This window comes from Schistocerca serialis, chromosome 3 (genome assembly GCF_023864345.2).
Source record: "Schistocerca serialis cubense isolate TAMUIC-IGC-003099 chromosome 3, iqSchSeri2.2, whole genome shotgun sequence".
NCBI classification, from domain to species: Eukaryota; Metazoa; Arthropoda; class Insecta; order Orthoptera; family Acrididae; genus Schistocerca; species Schistocerca serialis.
Window position 1 is genome coordinate 395,899,510 of NC_064640.1, and position 16,363 is coordinate 395,915,872.

At 36.1% G+C, this 16,363-nt stretch overlaps 1 protein-coding gene across 1 annotated transcript in view; it reads left to right on the forward strand.

Annotated features, from left to right (window-relative positions):
• Positions 1-413: 413 nt before the first annotated feature.
• LOC126470251 (transmembrane emp24 domain-containing protein 1) overlaps positions 414-16,363 on the forward strand; it is a 46,063-nt gene continuing 30,113 nt past the window's right edge. Inside the window, exons 1-3 of the mRNA XM_050097965.1 lie at positions 414-633; positions 7,068-7,171; positions 7,262-7,457. Of these exons, the coding sequence (XP_049953922.1) occupies positions 463-633; positions 7,068-7,171; positions 7,262-7,457 (471 nt within the window). The 5' untranslated portion in view covers positions 414-462. The remainder of the gene's footprint in view (positions 634-7,067; positions 7,172-7,261; positions 7,458-16,363) is intronic.

Genomic DNA, 16,363 nt, shown 5'->3' on the forward strand with positions numbered 1-16,363 from the left:
CGATCCCATTCAAAAACAAATCTAACGAAACAAATACTCCTGTATACTATTCTTTGTAAAAAAAAAAAAAAAAAAAAGGAAGACGTCACCAATAGTGTAGATTACAGAAGAGTGAAGGACCTAGAAGGAAACATCAAAGAATCGAAAATAAAAGAAAGAACTTTTTTATGAACAAAATACTATATTTAGAATGCGTTCAAGGCAGAAGAAATAATAAATCTAGAACATCAGGGACAAAAGAAAGAAAAGTATGTATGTTATGACACCAAAGAAGTCAGTATGCTAATGTATTAACTGGCGCCAAAATAATGTGTGCGTGGATACTCAGATCCACATCTCGTTAAGTCTCTTGGCGTATGAAGTGTATCCTTTGTCTTCAACTTTGATTTTTACATACGTCTTATCTCTGACATTTAGTTTACAAACGTGAGAACTAGAAACGGTCGCAAAATAGAGGCAACAATGTATGTTTTCAATTTTTTGGTTATTGTGTGTGTAATCTTGGTTACTAATTTACATACGTGCCTTGTAAAAGCTCTAGAAAAGGAAATGACAGTTAATATTGATGCTGGAAAGGAAGAATGCTTTTATGAGAATGTTAAAGACGGTCAACTGCTGGAGGTGGATTATCAGGTAAACAATCAGCAATATGCATTATAAGTATAGAATTAATTCGTTAATAGCTAACAGCCTTGTTTATTAATCAGAACATTTTTTGTGGTTCTAAGTGTCTTCCCACTTTTGTCACTGTGGTTAGCAACTAGATTCAAACTGGAAAACCGACTTCAAAGCGACTCCGTGAAATATTCAGTCACAGATCTGTTTTCTTTCGATTTTCATAACTCAGAATCTGTGTTCCTCACGTGGCACGAAGTTGAACTTACTTGTCGTGATTATAAATGTTCTACATTTGAATATTTGTCACACGCATGTTTTAGTGAAAGTTTCTACATACTGGAAAGTTTTTTTAATTATGTGTTAGTCAAGCTATGTGGTTACTTTTATCGACAAGTCCGTATTGTTTATAGTTACACTGAAAATCTGCATTGCAGTGACTGGTCATTGTTATGACCAAGGTACGTACTGTAATCAGCCTTATTGTGTAAATATATCATACATTATATGAATGAACTACCAGTGGTATATCACTCGTCATTGATATAACTGAACTACCTCGGTATGTCTGCTGAGAATGTTAAAAAAATGAAGTAACAGTGTAAGCTTTGCAGTGTCAATAGTGAAAACCAGAAAAATGTTTATTGGAAATATTTCATGGATCTTCCTTATGAAGGAGACAGATTGCAAGACATTTGTTAGACATATTATGTAGTGCTGCTTCTCTACCTGTATTGTTACGAAACCATTTTTTTAAAGAAGTTGAAAAATTTCAAAGAAGGGTTATCCAATTTGTGATGGGCTTATTTGCTCAGTAACTTCAGTGCAGTACTACAGTATTAGTCTAAAGCTCTGTGGTTTCCAGCTTTAAATTTGTTCAACTTACCAGGAAAGAAGAGATCATACAATCCTTAGGGATACTTCATGTAACAGATCAAACGTGAACATAAAATTTTTGAGGTGCTGCCGTCACATAAAATTCCATTATCATACAATTTTGTGTAATGTCTTAAATGTTATGACTTATTCATTTCCAAAAAAGAAACGGAATTCAGTAACCAGTCACAAATCCAATCCATATTTTATTTCAGATGCAGATTTCAGTTATTGGAGAGCTATCTGCAGTGCATGTAAACTGAGTCATTGATGATACTATGGCTATTGAGTATCTGAAATCTAAATTTGCAATAAAATACAGATTGTATTTGCAACTGATAGCCGTATTCCTTTCCATTTTTTTGAAATATGTACCTTCTGCAGTCGCTGTGAACAACTGTTCTAATGGAATCAAATTTGATATTCAGTTTCTATCCAATACTTTTACTCCATAGTAATCACCATTAAAGTGTTATGTCGAATCCTTAGTGTAGGCCATGCCACAGAGATTTAGCATTTAAGTGTGATAATCTTCAAATCTGTATAATGTAATTATGTTGTGATTTATGTAAGAAAGCCTGTTTCAAATGTTCGGGTATGTAGAATGAAATTTCGCTCTGCAGCGTAGCGTGTGTTGATTTGAAACTTTGTGGCAGATTAAAACTGCATGCCAAATGGGACTCGAACCTAGAATCTGTGCCAGGCACATGCTCTGTCAACTGAATTATCCAGGCACAACTCAGTACCTTTGTGTAAAACTTTACTTTCGCCAGTATCTCCATGTTTGAGTGCTGGTTTGGTGCCCATTTTTAATTTGCCAGGAATTTTCTCAGTTGGGTATATTTCACAGTATGTAAGAGCAATAACAGCATACTGCAGTATAGTTTGAATGACATTAAATAAATAAATGTAATGTTTGTCATCGTGACAGCTTCTAGTACACCGTTTCTTAATATTTCAGTGTCAGATTAACATACGGAAGATGGGTGCACTAATTGTTGATGCCTATGACATCCATATGGTGTAATGTGTACATACAGTGTGACAGATTCAGAACTGACTTCTGAGTTCATTTTGGAAACTGGATGTTAATTTTGAAAGTAAATTCCCAATATGCTTGAAACAAAGTCCAGCCAGAATATCTTTAACGTGCATATTACCAGTTATTTACATGGATAGTAAATGGCTAGTAAATCTTTTAAACAGACAACAGGGGCAGACCTCATGTGTCTTTCATGTTTTATTTATTTAGAAATGTGCTTCATCTGTAAACAGGAGAAATGTTCAGCTCCAATTAATATACTTCAAATGTGATGAATCTAGGTTTCATGTGATTGATGTTTGTCTGTTTGGATTGATCCAGCAGAAAACAAATGAAAAGATTGAAGTTTACATATTCTCAAAGGCACAGAATCAAAAACACAGCTACAGTCTTATTTTGTTCATATTTATATTTTATTAACTGCAAAGATTTTTGCTAATAACGGTGACTATTTCAAGATCTTTGTGTATTTTATGTTTCTGAATGTGTGTAGTTGTTCTTCGAATGAGTATGTTCATGATAAGTTGAAATTATTTCATGCAAAAAAATATAATAAAACATACCCATTACATCAGTAGCAATAAACATGGTGTACTTTAAAGTTTTTATCTTTCATATGTGACCCCTTGCCATTAGTGGAGTTACCATCTGAAAGTTTTAAGCGTTCATTATGAAACATGTTTCTGAAAGTTGCATTTGTTCTCATATTGTGAGGAAAATTTTTCCCTGTCAACAATTATTGATAACTTAGGATATCTGTCTGACTTGGGTATTATATATATCTGATTATTGTATAAGGATGCAAATTGATTATAACTTCACTTAAATTCCAGTGGATGCACAGTTTCATTGACAGTTAGTGTGATCTTTAAATCTGACAATATCTTGTTTACATAAAGAATTCTAAATGTCTCTGTGTTGAAGTGTGTGTCACACCAAATTCCTTTAAACTGTCTGGGCAAGATGTTGAAAGGAGACAAAAAATTAGCAATCTCCAGGAGCTTTGTGCTCTCTGAAGTATTGTGATGTGAAAACGAGTCATGAGTTTCAGGACAACTTTTGTTGGTTGGGTTAATTGAGTTATCTATGAGGGTCACTCCAAAAGAAATGCACACTATTTTTGTAAAAATACAGTTTTCATTCTGCATGTGTGAAAGTTTTACAGTGTGTGGATACATCCTTCCCGCTTGTTTTCAAACTTAGTTCAACCTATCCCCGTAAGTGGCGCCGTCACAGCATGTCTTCAAGATGGCTGCTACACTTGATGTTCGTCAGAAGCAACGTGCTGTCGTAGAATTCCTGTGCTGTGAAAATGAGACAGTGGGAAACATACAAAAGAGGTTGAAAAAGGTGTATGAAGATGCTGCTGTCGATTGCAGTACAGTTAGTCGGTGGGCAAGCAGGTTACGGGCGGGCATGGCAATATTGAGGATTGTCCTCGCAGTGGCAGGCCTCCTACTGCACACACTCCAGACAATGTGCAGAGAGTTAGCAAATTGGTGACTGTTGACAGACGCATCACAGTGAACGAATTGTCACACTACATTGGGATAGGGGACGCAAGTGTTTGCAGAATACTGAAGGTGTTGGTGTTAAAAAAGGTTTGTGCCATGTGGGTTCCCAGGATGTTGACAGTGGCTCACAAAGAAACAAGAAAAACAGTATGCAGCGAACTTTTTGACAATACGAGAATGGTGGAGATGAATTTCTTGGAAGAATTGTGACAGGTGATGAAACATGGCTCTATCATTTTTCACCAGAAACGAAGGGGCAATCAATGGAGTGGCATCATGCAAATTCACCCAGGGGGGGGGGGGGGGGGGGAATTCAAAACCACACCTTCTCTCTCTCTCTCTCTCTCTCTCTCTCTCTCTGTCTGTCTGTCTGTGTGTGTGTGTGTGTGTGTGTGTGTGTGTGTGAGAGAGAGAGAGAGAGAGAGAGAGAGAGAGAGAGAGAGGTAATGATCATCATTAGGTCTACATTTTACAATGAACCACAAGCAACCCAATCTCCTTAGTATCTGATTTGTTTCTTATTGCCTCAATGAATTTGGATTGCTTGATAAGGGATGTTCAGGTGAAAATGTATGAAATTTTGTAACAACCAAACCAGTCCAAATTTGTGTATATTTCTTCGAGATAATGTGAGACATCTAGGGACACAAATATGCTATCGCCACCACCTCTGAAGTTAAAAGTTGTGCCCTTAGAAGGCAAGGTGAACTGTCTTTCTTGATGTTTAGTGTCCAGTACTCATTGAATTCCTCGTGCATGGAAAAACCATTAACAGTGACATGTACTGTGAGACACTCTATAGCCTACATAAGTCCGTCAAGAGCAAATGGCCTGGGGTGCTCATGGAAGGGGTGATTCTGTTCCATGATAACGTGTGTCCACATGGTTCCAAGGTCACACAAAGTTCCAGTGGTAGCAGCTTCAGCTTCTGCTCTACAGTCCAGAAACTTCACCCAGGGACTTCATGTTTTTGGTTCACTAAAAAAAATATCTCAAAGGGAAGTGCTTCAACTTGGATGACGAACTGAAGGACACAGTGGAGGACTGGCACCTGTCACAGCTACAGGAATTCTGGGAACAATGACTCCTTCAGCTATTGAAACAGTGAGATAGGTGTGCTCAGGTTTGGTGATTACTTTTGAATAAAGACTTCAATTATACTCACAGTGTTGTGTTGTTGTGCAGCTTTTCTTTTGCATACCCCTCATATATACGTGTGCAGTATCTCCTTCCTAATGCGTTATCATAAATTCTGAAATGTGTGAATATCTCGTCTGCTATCAATGATGTGGCTGCCAGTCACCATGTCTTTTTACGTTGATCACTAACTCTTAAGCTTGTTTTGCCTTAACATAACAATGTAATGCCTTTTCATGGGCTGATTATTTCGTTTTCTCTCATAATGGTACACTCATGCTTCATCTCCTTCCATGAGACCAGAGAAAACTTCTTCACTAGCTTCAAAAATTTAAAGCAGACTTCCACCACAAACTAGAAGATGGTTGCTAATGCACTCATTCCATACTCTTTCTGGTACCCCAATATGTCCACTATCTTCTGTATGCTTTTGTGGACAAGATTAATAATTAATTAGTTATGATGTCTGTCTGTGTAAATCAACTTGTCCGTTCACAGACGATTCATCACTTTGGTCAAAGTTGGTCTCTCACTGAGCAGTTGTCTTTAATACTGACTTCTTCACTCTCCTCACCACATTGCTTGTGTCACTGGCACCGTATCCTTATACATTTTGTAGCCATTTGTGGATGCCAGGTGACTATTATTACCCCCTTCACCGATAACTCCATGACAGAATGTTGCTTCATTGTAGAGCAGATTTTACTCTTGTAAGAAAAGCAAAATACACTGATTAAGTGCATTTTTTTTAACACAATATCAATAATTTATTTCTCTAGGGAAAAGTGCTGTGTGTGTGTGTGTGTGTACTTAGTTCAGCTTCTTGATTATGTGACTATCTGTTGTTCAGTGTTTTCTCCATGCAGTGAATGATGTGCTATGTGCTGAGTAGAAGTGCACTTCAGGTGTAGGCAGCTTTTCTGGTGTGTGCAGTAGTTGATAATGGTTTGCGTGGTTAGTGGTGGGAAGTGAACATGATGAATCACTAGTGAGACAAGATGCCATCAGGATGTGGAGTATGTGAAATTAGGTGGCAGCATAATGGAATATATTATGCAGAATGTTGTCATATAAAACTGAATGTTCTGTAAATTTTAAACTTTTCTTAGGTTACTACCTAACCACCAATTTTTAAATGGAGACTTTCTTAGAATACTCCGCAAGTGTCTCAAAATGATCATCAGGCTATGCTACGTATCAGTTCATGACACAACCAGTGTTCTAACATTCACATTCATTACTTTTGCCAACTCACAGCTAAAGTGTGACATTTCAATCTCATTTCAACCTCAGGCTATGCTACAAATTAGTCTGTCACTACAGCCAATTTTCCAACAGTCACATATGATGGGGTTGCTAACTCACAACCAAATTGCGACATTGGAATATGAAACAATACCCAAGAACTACAATATTCTATAATACCCAGATCAATAATCGTCGATCTTGCGTTCTTCACGTTGAAAACAAAAGTAATTAGTTTGTATCATCCACCAAAACAGTTCATTAGAGGCAGTGATTCACAGTTACTACCGTATATTATCACCTGATTTGGCTACAATCAATGGAAACTAATAGTCAACAGCAGCACACAGTAGAACAACTGCTACACTGTAAGTGCACTTTAGCCGATGTGCTGTAGACACATCATTTATATTCTAACCCACAATTTCTAGTTATTGTATTATTTTATCATAACTTTTGACTCTGTGTGTATAACAATTTCCAAAATTGTACACCACGTTCCTGATCTATCCATCATGATTTAGGTTTATGTTGTAATTGTTAATGTAAGGTTCTTTTCTTAATTGTGGTAGACCTAATATAATTTTTTTGGCAAAATCACATTCTATGTTGGTATGAATTCCTTTCATATTTTCCAGGTTATAGACGGAGGTCAAGGAGATCTAGATATAAATTTTCGCTTATATGCCCCAACAGGACGTACTATAGTGGCTGATTATAAGAAGGCGGATAATACACATAGGTAAGTGAAATGAAGATACTGTATACGATTAAACTATGATTTGGAAATGAAGACACATTATTTTCACATGTTCAATATGACGGTTGACAGGATAGTCGCTGTAGAGGCTGGAGATTACAGAATGTGTTGGGATAACAAGTTCAGTACATTTAGTAGCAAAACAGTCTTCTTTGAAATTCTAGCTGATTATGAAGGCCAAGCTAGTGACCCTTGGAATGATGCATTAGAAAATTATGAAGGCTTGAGTCCGGAAGAAGTATATGATGTCGAAGCTCAATCTATAGAGGTAATATGTTCACTAATTTTATTAATTTGCTTTCATTCACATCCTTTTTCACAGAATGTGTTGGAGCAGTGACTCCCATTACTCCAGAAATTAGTTTCCTGACTTCTAATAGGTAGTTTTTCTAATGGAAGGTTTTGAATTATGGCACCTAATGTGATAATAAGTTGATAGTTGCCTCTCTCTTTCCTGTTGTTTAACCAATTGTACATAGTCCACTGTATTCATCATTGTCCTGTTGCCACAAACATCAGTTTACCTAAGGGAAACAAGTCTCATGTGTCTGTGAAATGTGTTAACTTTGTTGTGTTTGTTATATTTCAAATTTTTATGTATCATATTTTCTGTGATGAATTTGGGGACCATCCCAGCATTTGTCTAAGTCATCTTTTTCTTTTCCCTTTATCCTTTATCTATACAGGGTCAGCCTGGTAATTGTTATTTGTCATGTTAGTGCTCTAGAGATTGCCTAATGGCCTTCCTGTAACCACCATGTGTTAGCCATGTGTACGTGTGAGAATGTGTTTGATATGTTTGCAAATCATGTAATTAAGGCAGGACGTGAGTACCAGTTCAATATTCACCCAGTAGGACGTGGTGGACCATCTAAAAGCCACATCCGGGCTGGCAGGCATGCCGACACTCACTGTTAATGCTGTGGGCTGTGGGCAGTGTGCTAACCCATGCGGCTATTCAGACTGGTGAGCATGTGCCTAAGTGGTTGTGAAAAAATATCTGTCTGAAAGCATCACTTGAGCTGTTCAGTGTTCTAGACCAGTGATTGTTAATCTGCTCCAGAGATCCAGTTCAGATCTGGCTAATGTCCCTGTCTCTCAAGCTAGTGAGCAACTTGTTAAGCTATATGCACAAGTCAAGTTTGCACATACGTGGTCAAGTGCAGATTTAGAAATGGCTGCTAATAAAATTTTTGCTGACTTTAATAGATGTTTTAAACCTAATTCACTGTCATTAAACTTTGAAAAGACCCACTATATGCACTTTAGAATCTGTAAGAGATTTCCTTCCAGCATGTGTATAACATATGAAGACATGCAGATTGAAGAGATTAACAGTGTTAAATTTCTCGGATTACAACTCGACAATAAATTCAGTTTGGAAAGGCACACCGCAGAATTGCTGGAGTGCCTACATGAGTCTGTATTTGTAGTGGGAATGATGCCAAATGTATATATAAATATATAAAAAACTTGCATACTTTGCTTACTTCCGTTGAATTATGTTATATGAGATCATAATCTGGGGTAACTCATCAAACAGAGCAAATGTTTATAGCGTGCAATAAGACTCATATGTGGTGTAAATTCAAGAACATCATGCACAAACCTGTTCAAGGAACTCTGCATTCTAATCACTGCTTCTCATTATGTTCATTCCTTATTAAAATTTGTTGCAAGTAATATATCTCTATTTCCAACCAACAGCTCAATACATAGTTTCAATATTAGGAATAAGAAAAATCTACATAAAGACCTAAAATGCTAAAATTACTCACCTTTACCCAAAGCGGGGTCCAGTATTCAGGAACACACATTTTCAATAAATTGGAAGATGAATACCTTAACAGGGATTGTTAGATCAGCTTAAATAAAAATGTCTGTTATGTTTCAGTTTCAACAGCACTTGGCTACAACAGCCAAAATTAGGTATTTTTGTGCAATAAATTTATTAAACTGCATTACTATGTTTCATTCTGATAGTGTATTAATTCCGTAAATATTAGCAGTTCCATTTTACTGTAACGTATTCACCTGTTTTGACAATTTCCTGACAAATGATTATATTCAGATGTTTTATTTTTTTTATGTTACAATTTCTGACATGTTCCACACCCACAGGAATCATTCCATTTTTGGTCTTTGGAACGAAAACTGAATCTAATCTACAATGCTTTTTCCCCACAGTAGCAGAAATGAATTTTATTTTAAACAGAATTCCCTCTAATGCTAAATTTAAACAATCAGATAATTTATGGAATGGTTGATGAATGGCTTATGTTTCAAATTAATTTGTGTATTATTTTAATTTTTTTCTGGGACTCTCAGTTTGAATCCATCTGTGCTGTGTGCTCAGCCATTATGAGTGTCACAGAGACATTCATTCAACTCCAGTAATAGATGCTTAAAGAGACACTTTACAAACGTTCAGGAATGAAGAGTAGGATTTAAATTCATAGCAATAAGATCAGTTGAGAAAGTACAAACGCAGATTGGACAAGGATGGAGAAAGAAACTAGCAGTGTCATTTTCAGAGGAACCGCAACAGTATTCATTTTAAGCGATTCAGAGAAACCACAGAAATCTTAATGTGGATGGTCATGTGGGGTTTGAACCACACTCCTTTAGGAATGTAGTCCTTTGCCTTAACCATTGTGCCACATCTCACAGTGAGAGACATTGTGTATGGCAGAGAGGCTTATTGCTTAAGTTTTGGGAGTCCTTGTTTCAAAGAGAGTCAATTAACATATTTCCTTCCAGACACCTCATGGTCACCATAGCAATAAAACCAGGAAAATTCAATGAAGTACTGATGTTTCTAAAAAATTATTCTCCCAGTTTACCATTCACTAATAGTATAGGAGAATGGGAAAGTGATGATAGTACAAGTTGAATCCTCTTCACTGTGCTGAGTAAAAATGTAGATTTAGATGTTATAGGCACCAGATTACAAGACTCATCTGGTGTGTCTTGGGTGCTGCATTGCTGTGCTTCATTTTGTGTGCTGTTTGCTGAATTCTTCCGATGTGCTTGCAGTCTCTCTTATTATTATTATTATTATTTCCTGCAACTTTGGACAGGTGCTGGGAGAATTAAAAGTTTATTTGCATTGTGTACTGTAGTCTCTAACGTTAATACAGTAAATTGACAGAAATTACAGGCTGTACATTGATGGGTCATCTGTCAGGTTTACAGTGAATGTGTACTGTACATTGAAACACCATCTGTTGTGTTTACAGCAAGCTACACAGTTTGGTGTGACTGGTGACCTCACTTTTCAGTCTATTACCCCCTAACCAAACAACTAGCCACAAAGTTTGGTGCTGGTTTTCTGAAACTGTTGAAATTAAACTGACAACCACATGTGTACTGTGCTATCTGCTGGGTGTATAGAAAACAATAAAATATTATCATAGTTCACCAGAAATGGTGCAGTCAGATTTACTTTGTATTCCACCGCAGCTGCACAATAAACAACTGTATATTTTGAGACTTTTGCAGCAGTTAACCGCACTGTGGGCATGTCGGCAGTCGTTCTCTCTGTAATATAGTATAACAAACACAGTACTTTATGTATCTGGGGATCATTACAGAAATACATAACATAGGATTTATAAGCATAATACAATTAAAAAAAAACATATGTCATATGTAAAGAGATACATACAGGTATGTTTAATGGAGATAGTAGGTGGTTGGCATCAACCTTGTTGTAGGAACCCCCCTGACAGTATTTAGGAAATCCTAAATCATAACGGCAGGACAGAACGTGAACCTCTGTCCTTCTGAGTCTGAGTCTGGCATCTTGTGCTTTTAAAAATGCACTACTTCATTTGGTTGGCACCCAACGCACAGTACTCTTTGACTACTGTGCCAAAAGAAAAAGAAAAAAAAAAGAAGAGAGAGAGAGAGATTCTCTTCCAACAGCTGATTTTTAGTGACCAGTGACTGAATTGCGGTGGATAACATGTTTTGTTGCCCTGAAGCTAAACGCGTGTGCTAACCGATTGTTGATTTTATCAGTGATAGTTATTTACAATAAGATGCACTTGCATACTCAGAAATCTATCATGTTAACTGACTGGTAACAGAAAACTACACAATTATGTTTTGCGTCATCTTAATTAAATGATTTTTATTTGTCTTTTGAATTTTATTTTCCAAAAGTCATCAGTGTGGTATCAGCAGTCTCAGAGTTACAAGCAGAACTAAAATGGGAGTCTTGTAGAAAGGAAATTGCAGATTTCTCATCCTTACTGGCAATTTGAAATAATAATATGTTCAAGATAAAGACCCCAGAATTGCATAGTGTTATGTCTTTATCATTTGTAATTAATATTTCTTCATAATAAATAGTGTTGTGGGAATAGCGGGTTATTTACATCTGGTACATACTACAGCAGATTGCACTAGAAACACTTAATTGACAATTTAATCAAGCTAATTTTTGCCCTGTTGCATGTGGCTAAAATAAAAATTGATGTCTGAAAGAACAGATACCATCTTCATATAAAAATTGATAACTCTCTCAGAAGTAATGAAGATTTAATGGTTTCATTGGTGTGCCCAGGTGCTAAAGTGTGGAATGGCCAATAAATGAGAAATCGTATATATCTGTGGATATTTCACTTTTTATTGTTACAGTAACAGTTTAATTTTGTTTGATTACAGTTTCCATCCATTAATGCTTGTACAAAACTGGTATTTTGTAACATGTATCCCAGTTATCAAGCATAGAAACTAGAAGTATCTGTGTTTGATCAAAGCAGAGTTTTGGAATCAAAACTCACGTAACAGAATTCCTTGTTTACAAATAAATAAGTCAGAATGTTGTCATTATACATTATGGGTTAAAAATATTTTATTGATAATTGAGTCGGGGAAAATTTTATGCTCTAGCCCCCCTCTCTTATATCAACCATTTGATCTGCTACCACATCCATAAAGGGGTGCAAATTGTCTATGAAGTCTTGCTTATTGAGCATCTTTTGGCAAGCAGACTTCTGTTTGAACGATAACTGACGTAAGAGATAAAAGTCAAGCAACACCAAATACTTTTTGAAAAGACAGCAAAATGCTTTATTTATAGAATTATTAAGGAAATTGGTATGTTGGAGACATTATCTAGTATCACAGACATTTTACAATAAGATTATAAAGGAAAAAGTTCTGTTTGGTAGTATATTTATTATTTCTAAGGATGCCAAAGCACATGAATGTTGGTTTTCTCCAGGTCATGGCTGTGTGCCTCCTTACCTGTAACAAATGTGTAAATTAATTTTGATGCACTAGCTGTTAGTGTACTTGGTCACTGGGTGAAATACCACTCAGTGAGAGCTTAACCATATTTTCCAAATAAAATAAAGATTAAAAAAAAAAATCTTTGAGGTACATTCTTGATAGCAGAAACTTAAGAGCCAGTAATTATTCTTTTTTTTGTTTTGTTCTCAAAGTGTGTCTTTCTTTCTTTTTATCAAGTGAAGAATAAATCTTCATGTGAATGTCTGTTCGATTAGTGTACATGTAAGTTTGGATTGTCATGTGTAGAACTGTCATTTTCTGTACCATTATTTGTATTCCATCGACTGAAGAGTACAGGTAGCGTAAAGGCAGATCAGTTGGCTTTATTTACAGAGTGTATGCTGTTTTGTGGGTGGGAAGTACATAAAATAACTGATATTTTGTTAATTTTGGAACAGTTATTTCTTTTTCAAACACTAAAGAAAGAGGTGAAATGTGAAGGAATTGTGGTGGAAGGAATTATGGTGAAACATTGAGTGGAAGTGAGTGGAATTGGTTTGGATATTGGACCCATATTCAGGAGGAGCAGATTTCAAATCCATATCCATTATTCCAGATTTGGGTTTTTTGTAGCTTCTCTAATTCACTTGAAGTGAGTATCAGTGTTGTTCCTTTAGAAAGGACATAACCAGTTTCCTCACTTGTCCTTGTCCTATATGAGTTTGTGCTTATTCTCTAATGGCTGAATTATTGATAGGATGTTAAACCCTAATCTTTCCTCGTTTATTTGTGTTCTATACAAAATGCATTGTGTTCGATGTACTAAAATTACATGAGGCAAGCAGTAAGCCAAGGTATTCCCAAGGAACGTCACACTAACTGAAACCATTATTTCATTTTGACTTGTAGACTTACACAGTTGCTGTAAAAAATTGTGTTCTGGCATTTTTTCAGAGGGATTACTGCAGTGTTTGTGAAGCAGTTGTTTAATAAAAATTTTTACAGAGAAGTTCATACAATTTAATTCCACATCTTTCAGAAATATTCTCAAAAACTAATGTCAATCATGTTTATTTCAAATAGTACTGCTATCATTTAAAATGGGTCTTTCAGTAACCAGTAATGAATCTTAACTTTGAAACTACTATAAGGCAAGGACTTAACACATATTAAAAGTTTATTAAAAAGTTATAAGCATGTTACTTGATGTGTGCTTGCAGTCTTTGTCAGTCCAGTTTGCCTCTAATGTTGTGAAGATGTATATTCGCTTTGATGTCAAACTCATTTAAGTTGATTTTGACACAAGGCAATGCTGTATAGATGTATAAATTTACAAGTGTCGGTATCTAGGGCTTGATAAAGAGGGGTCGACAGTGTTACTTCGGTTTCACTTTGCTCTTTATTCTGATTGCTTTTCTTTTTAATTTTCAGACTTTCACTGACATAACAAGGATGCTTTGATATCTTTGTGCGGTACGAAATGTGTGACTGAAATAGGTCAAAATATACCATCTTCAGATACTCATTTGTAAAAGCATTTGTCAGTTTCCATGTGAGCTGGCACACACTTACTACTCTTATGCAAGATATACCTAATATGTTCCCCCTGGTGTATGAAAGTTAACAGTTTTACTGATTTGCTTTGTAAAACTTTAGTTTACCTCAGAATTAGTTCCTGTGTTTTATCAGGATTACAAATGAGTTCATTAGAAGAAAACCAATTCATTCTTAACTCATTTCAGCTATAGATGGGATGTTTATGTCATATAAGTCCGGTTTCATAAGTAGGGTGTTAAAGGACATGCAGTCAAAGGCTTCGCCATCACCATAAAGTACAACAGATTCCAGATCCTTAGTTTCAAATGCAGTTAACAGCTTTTTAACAACTTTACTGATAGCAATAGTAGTATTTTTAATGTGCTGAAATTCAAACTGTCTGTTGTAGAGAAGATTATGCTATCCGAAATAGTTATTTAGTTGGGTGTAATTTAGAGACTGACACATTGAAGAAAACTTGGACTTTTGAACTTGGTTGATAGTTGGGACAGATACGAGAGAGTTAGTTAGCTGGATGTATATTAGAGACCAGGAGTGCCTCGGGGTTTTCATACTGGGCAAAGCTGTAACATTTATTGATTGGAATTAACCTAGCCGTCAGGCTACGCTGCAGATCAATCTGTACCCACAACAAAGGTTTCAGACTCTAGCCAAATTTTTGCATAATACATCTACTTCCCATTGCATAATCAACTATTAAAAAACATCAAAAGCTAACTGCACAGTGAAGTCTATAGATAGTTCATTTATCCCACATCACATTTCCCAACAGTTCACCACAACAAATTGTACTGAAAGACACATTTTTGGAGAGAAGCTAAAGTAACAGAACATATTTTGCACCTTTTATCCTCTAATCATTGTGAAACTCACACTAGTTTCATGATACTTATGTTAATGTACTCTAGTGCACTCTGGCGAGACATTTGCAAATTTATTCAAATGGTGGATAGAATAGCCAATGACAGGAAGGAAAAAAAAGGTCTAAAACACCAAAAGCAATAATATTAAATGTAGATTAATGATGCAGTTAAGCATAATAGAGATATACAGACATGGATTCTGTAACAAAGTTTCAGCAACACTGCTTGTTCCCTTTTAATGGTAGTAGTGGAATGTGAAAATTGGGTGTAGGTTGGTAGGACATCCTTAGACTGAAAAACCAGAGCCTTAAGACACCCATAAGAGCTGTAATCCGTGGAAGCCACACCCCCAAAACTCTGCTAGGTAGGCATTTCGAGGTGCAGCCTTACGAATTGCTACTACTTGTTCAAAAAAGATCGCTTGATAACACATATCAACAGTTCCAAGAACATTGACCATCATTAATTAAATCCATGTGGGAAATGTGCAAAATATAATTTAAATTATGTAATACATTATTGAGAATTTTTTAAATACATATTTTGGGGTGACTCCACCTTAGAGCCTTTAATTATGAGCCACACCTCTTAGAGACATAAAAATGTTGGAGAAAACTGGGACCATAGATATTTTGTTGGTAATTGGAGCAGATGCTTAGAAATTGGTTGGTAATTGGAGTAGATGCTTATATCTCCCTTTTTAGAGATTGGTATCACTTTAGTGGTTTTAGAGTGCATCAAGGAAAACTCCAGATTTGTAATGTATTGCAAACAAAAGAAAGAAGTTCACGGATAAGGGTAATGTTGTTTCTTTTAATTGCAAACTTTGAGAAGCCATAACATTCCGTACTACTTCAGTTAGAGAATCTTGTCACAGCTTATCTAATATACCTGAGGATGACAACATTCCAGTGGGAGGAGTCCCTACAGTGTGGCTCAGCACAAGCAGGTCTAATGCACATGTACTATTTTTCTTGATTTTGTTTTTCAGCTCACATTCTGAGGTTAGGAAGTAATCATTTACTACTGCTTGATCCAGCAAAGTGTCTTTATGTGTAGGTTTTGGAATTTTTGTAATTATGTACCATATTGCTTTACATTTATCAGTAGCAAGTTCTGTGGAACGTTATCTAGCAAGCTTTCTGGCCAGGGTAGGTTGGTCTTTGTCATCCCGCTCAGTCCCTTGTTTTCAAGCATGCTTATATATTCTGCACATGTGAGTATCTCCTCTCTAATGAGGGCCAGCTCATCTGTGTACTGTTTTCACCTTTTATTCTTCTGTTTATGCGTAGGGGAACTTCTGATTAATGGTGAACGGGAGTAACACAGCTCAGTGAGCTTTTTCAAAAAATGGTTAAGAACTGTTTCAACCATGCCCTTCCCACATTCTGTGTTCAGAACAAAGTCCCAGTTAATCTGTCAATAAATAAAGTAATATATCTTTTTTATCCATGTAACACTAGAATTACTGTTGATTGATATGTCTGACTTAGACTATTGTTCACAGCTGAAT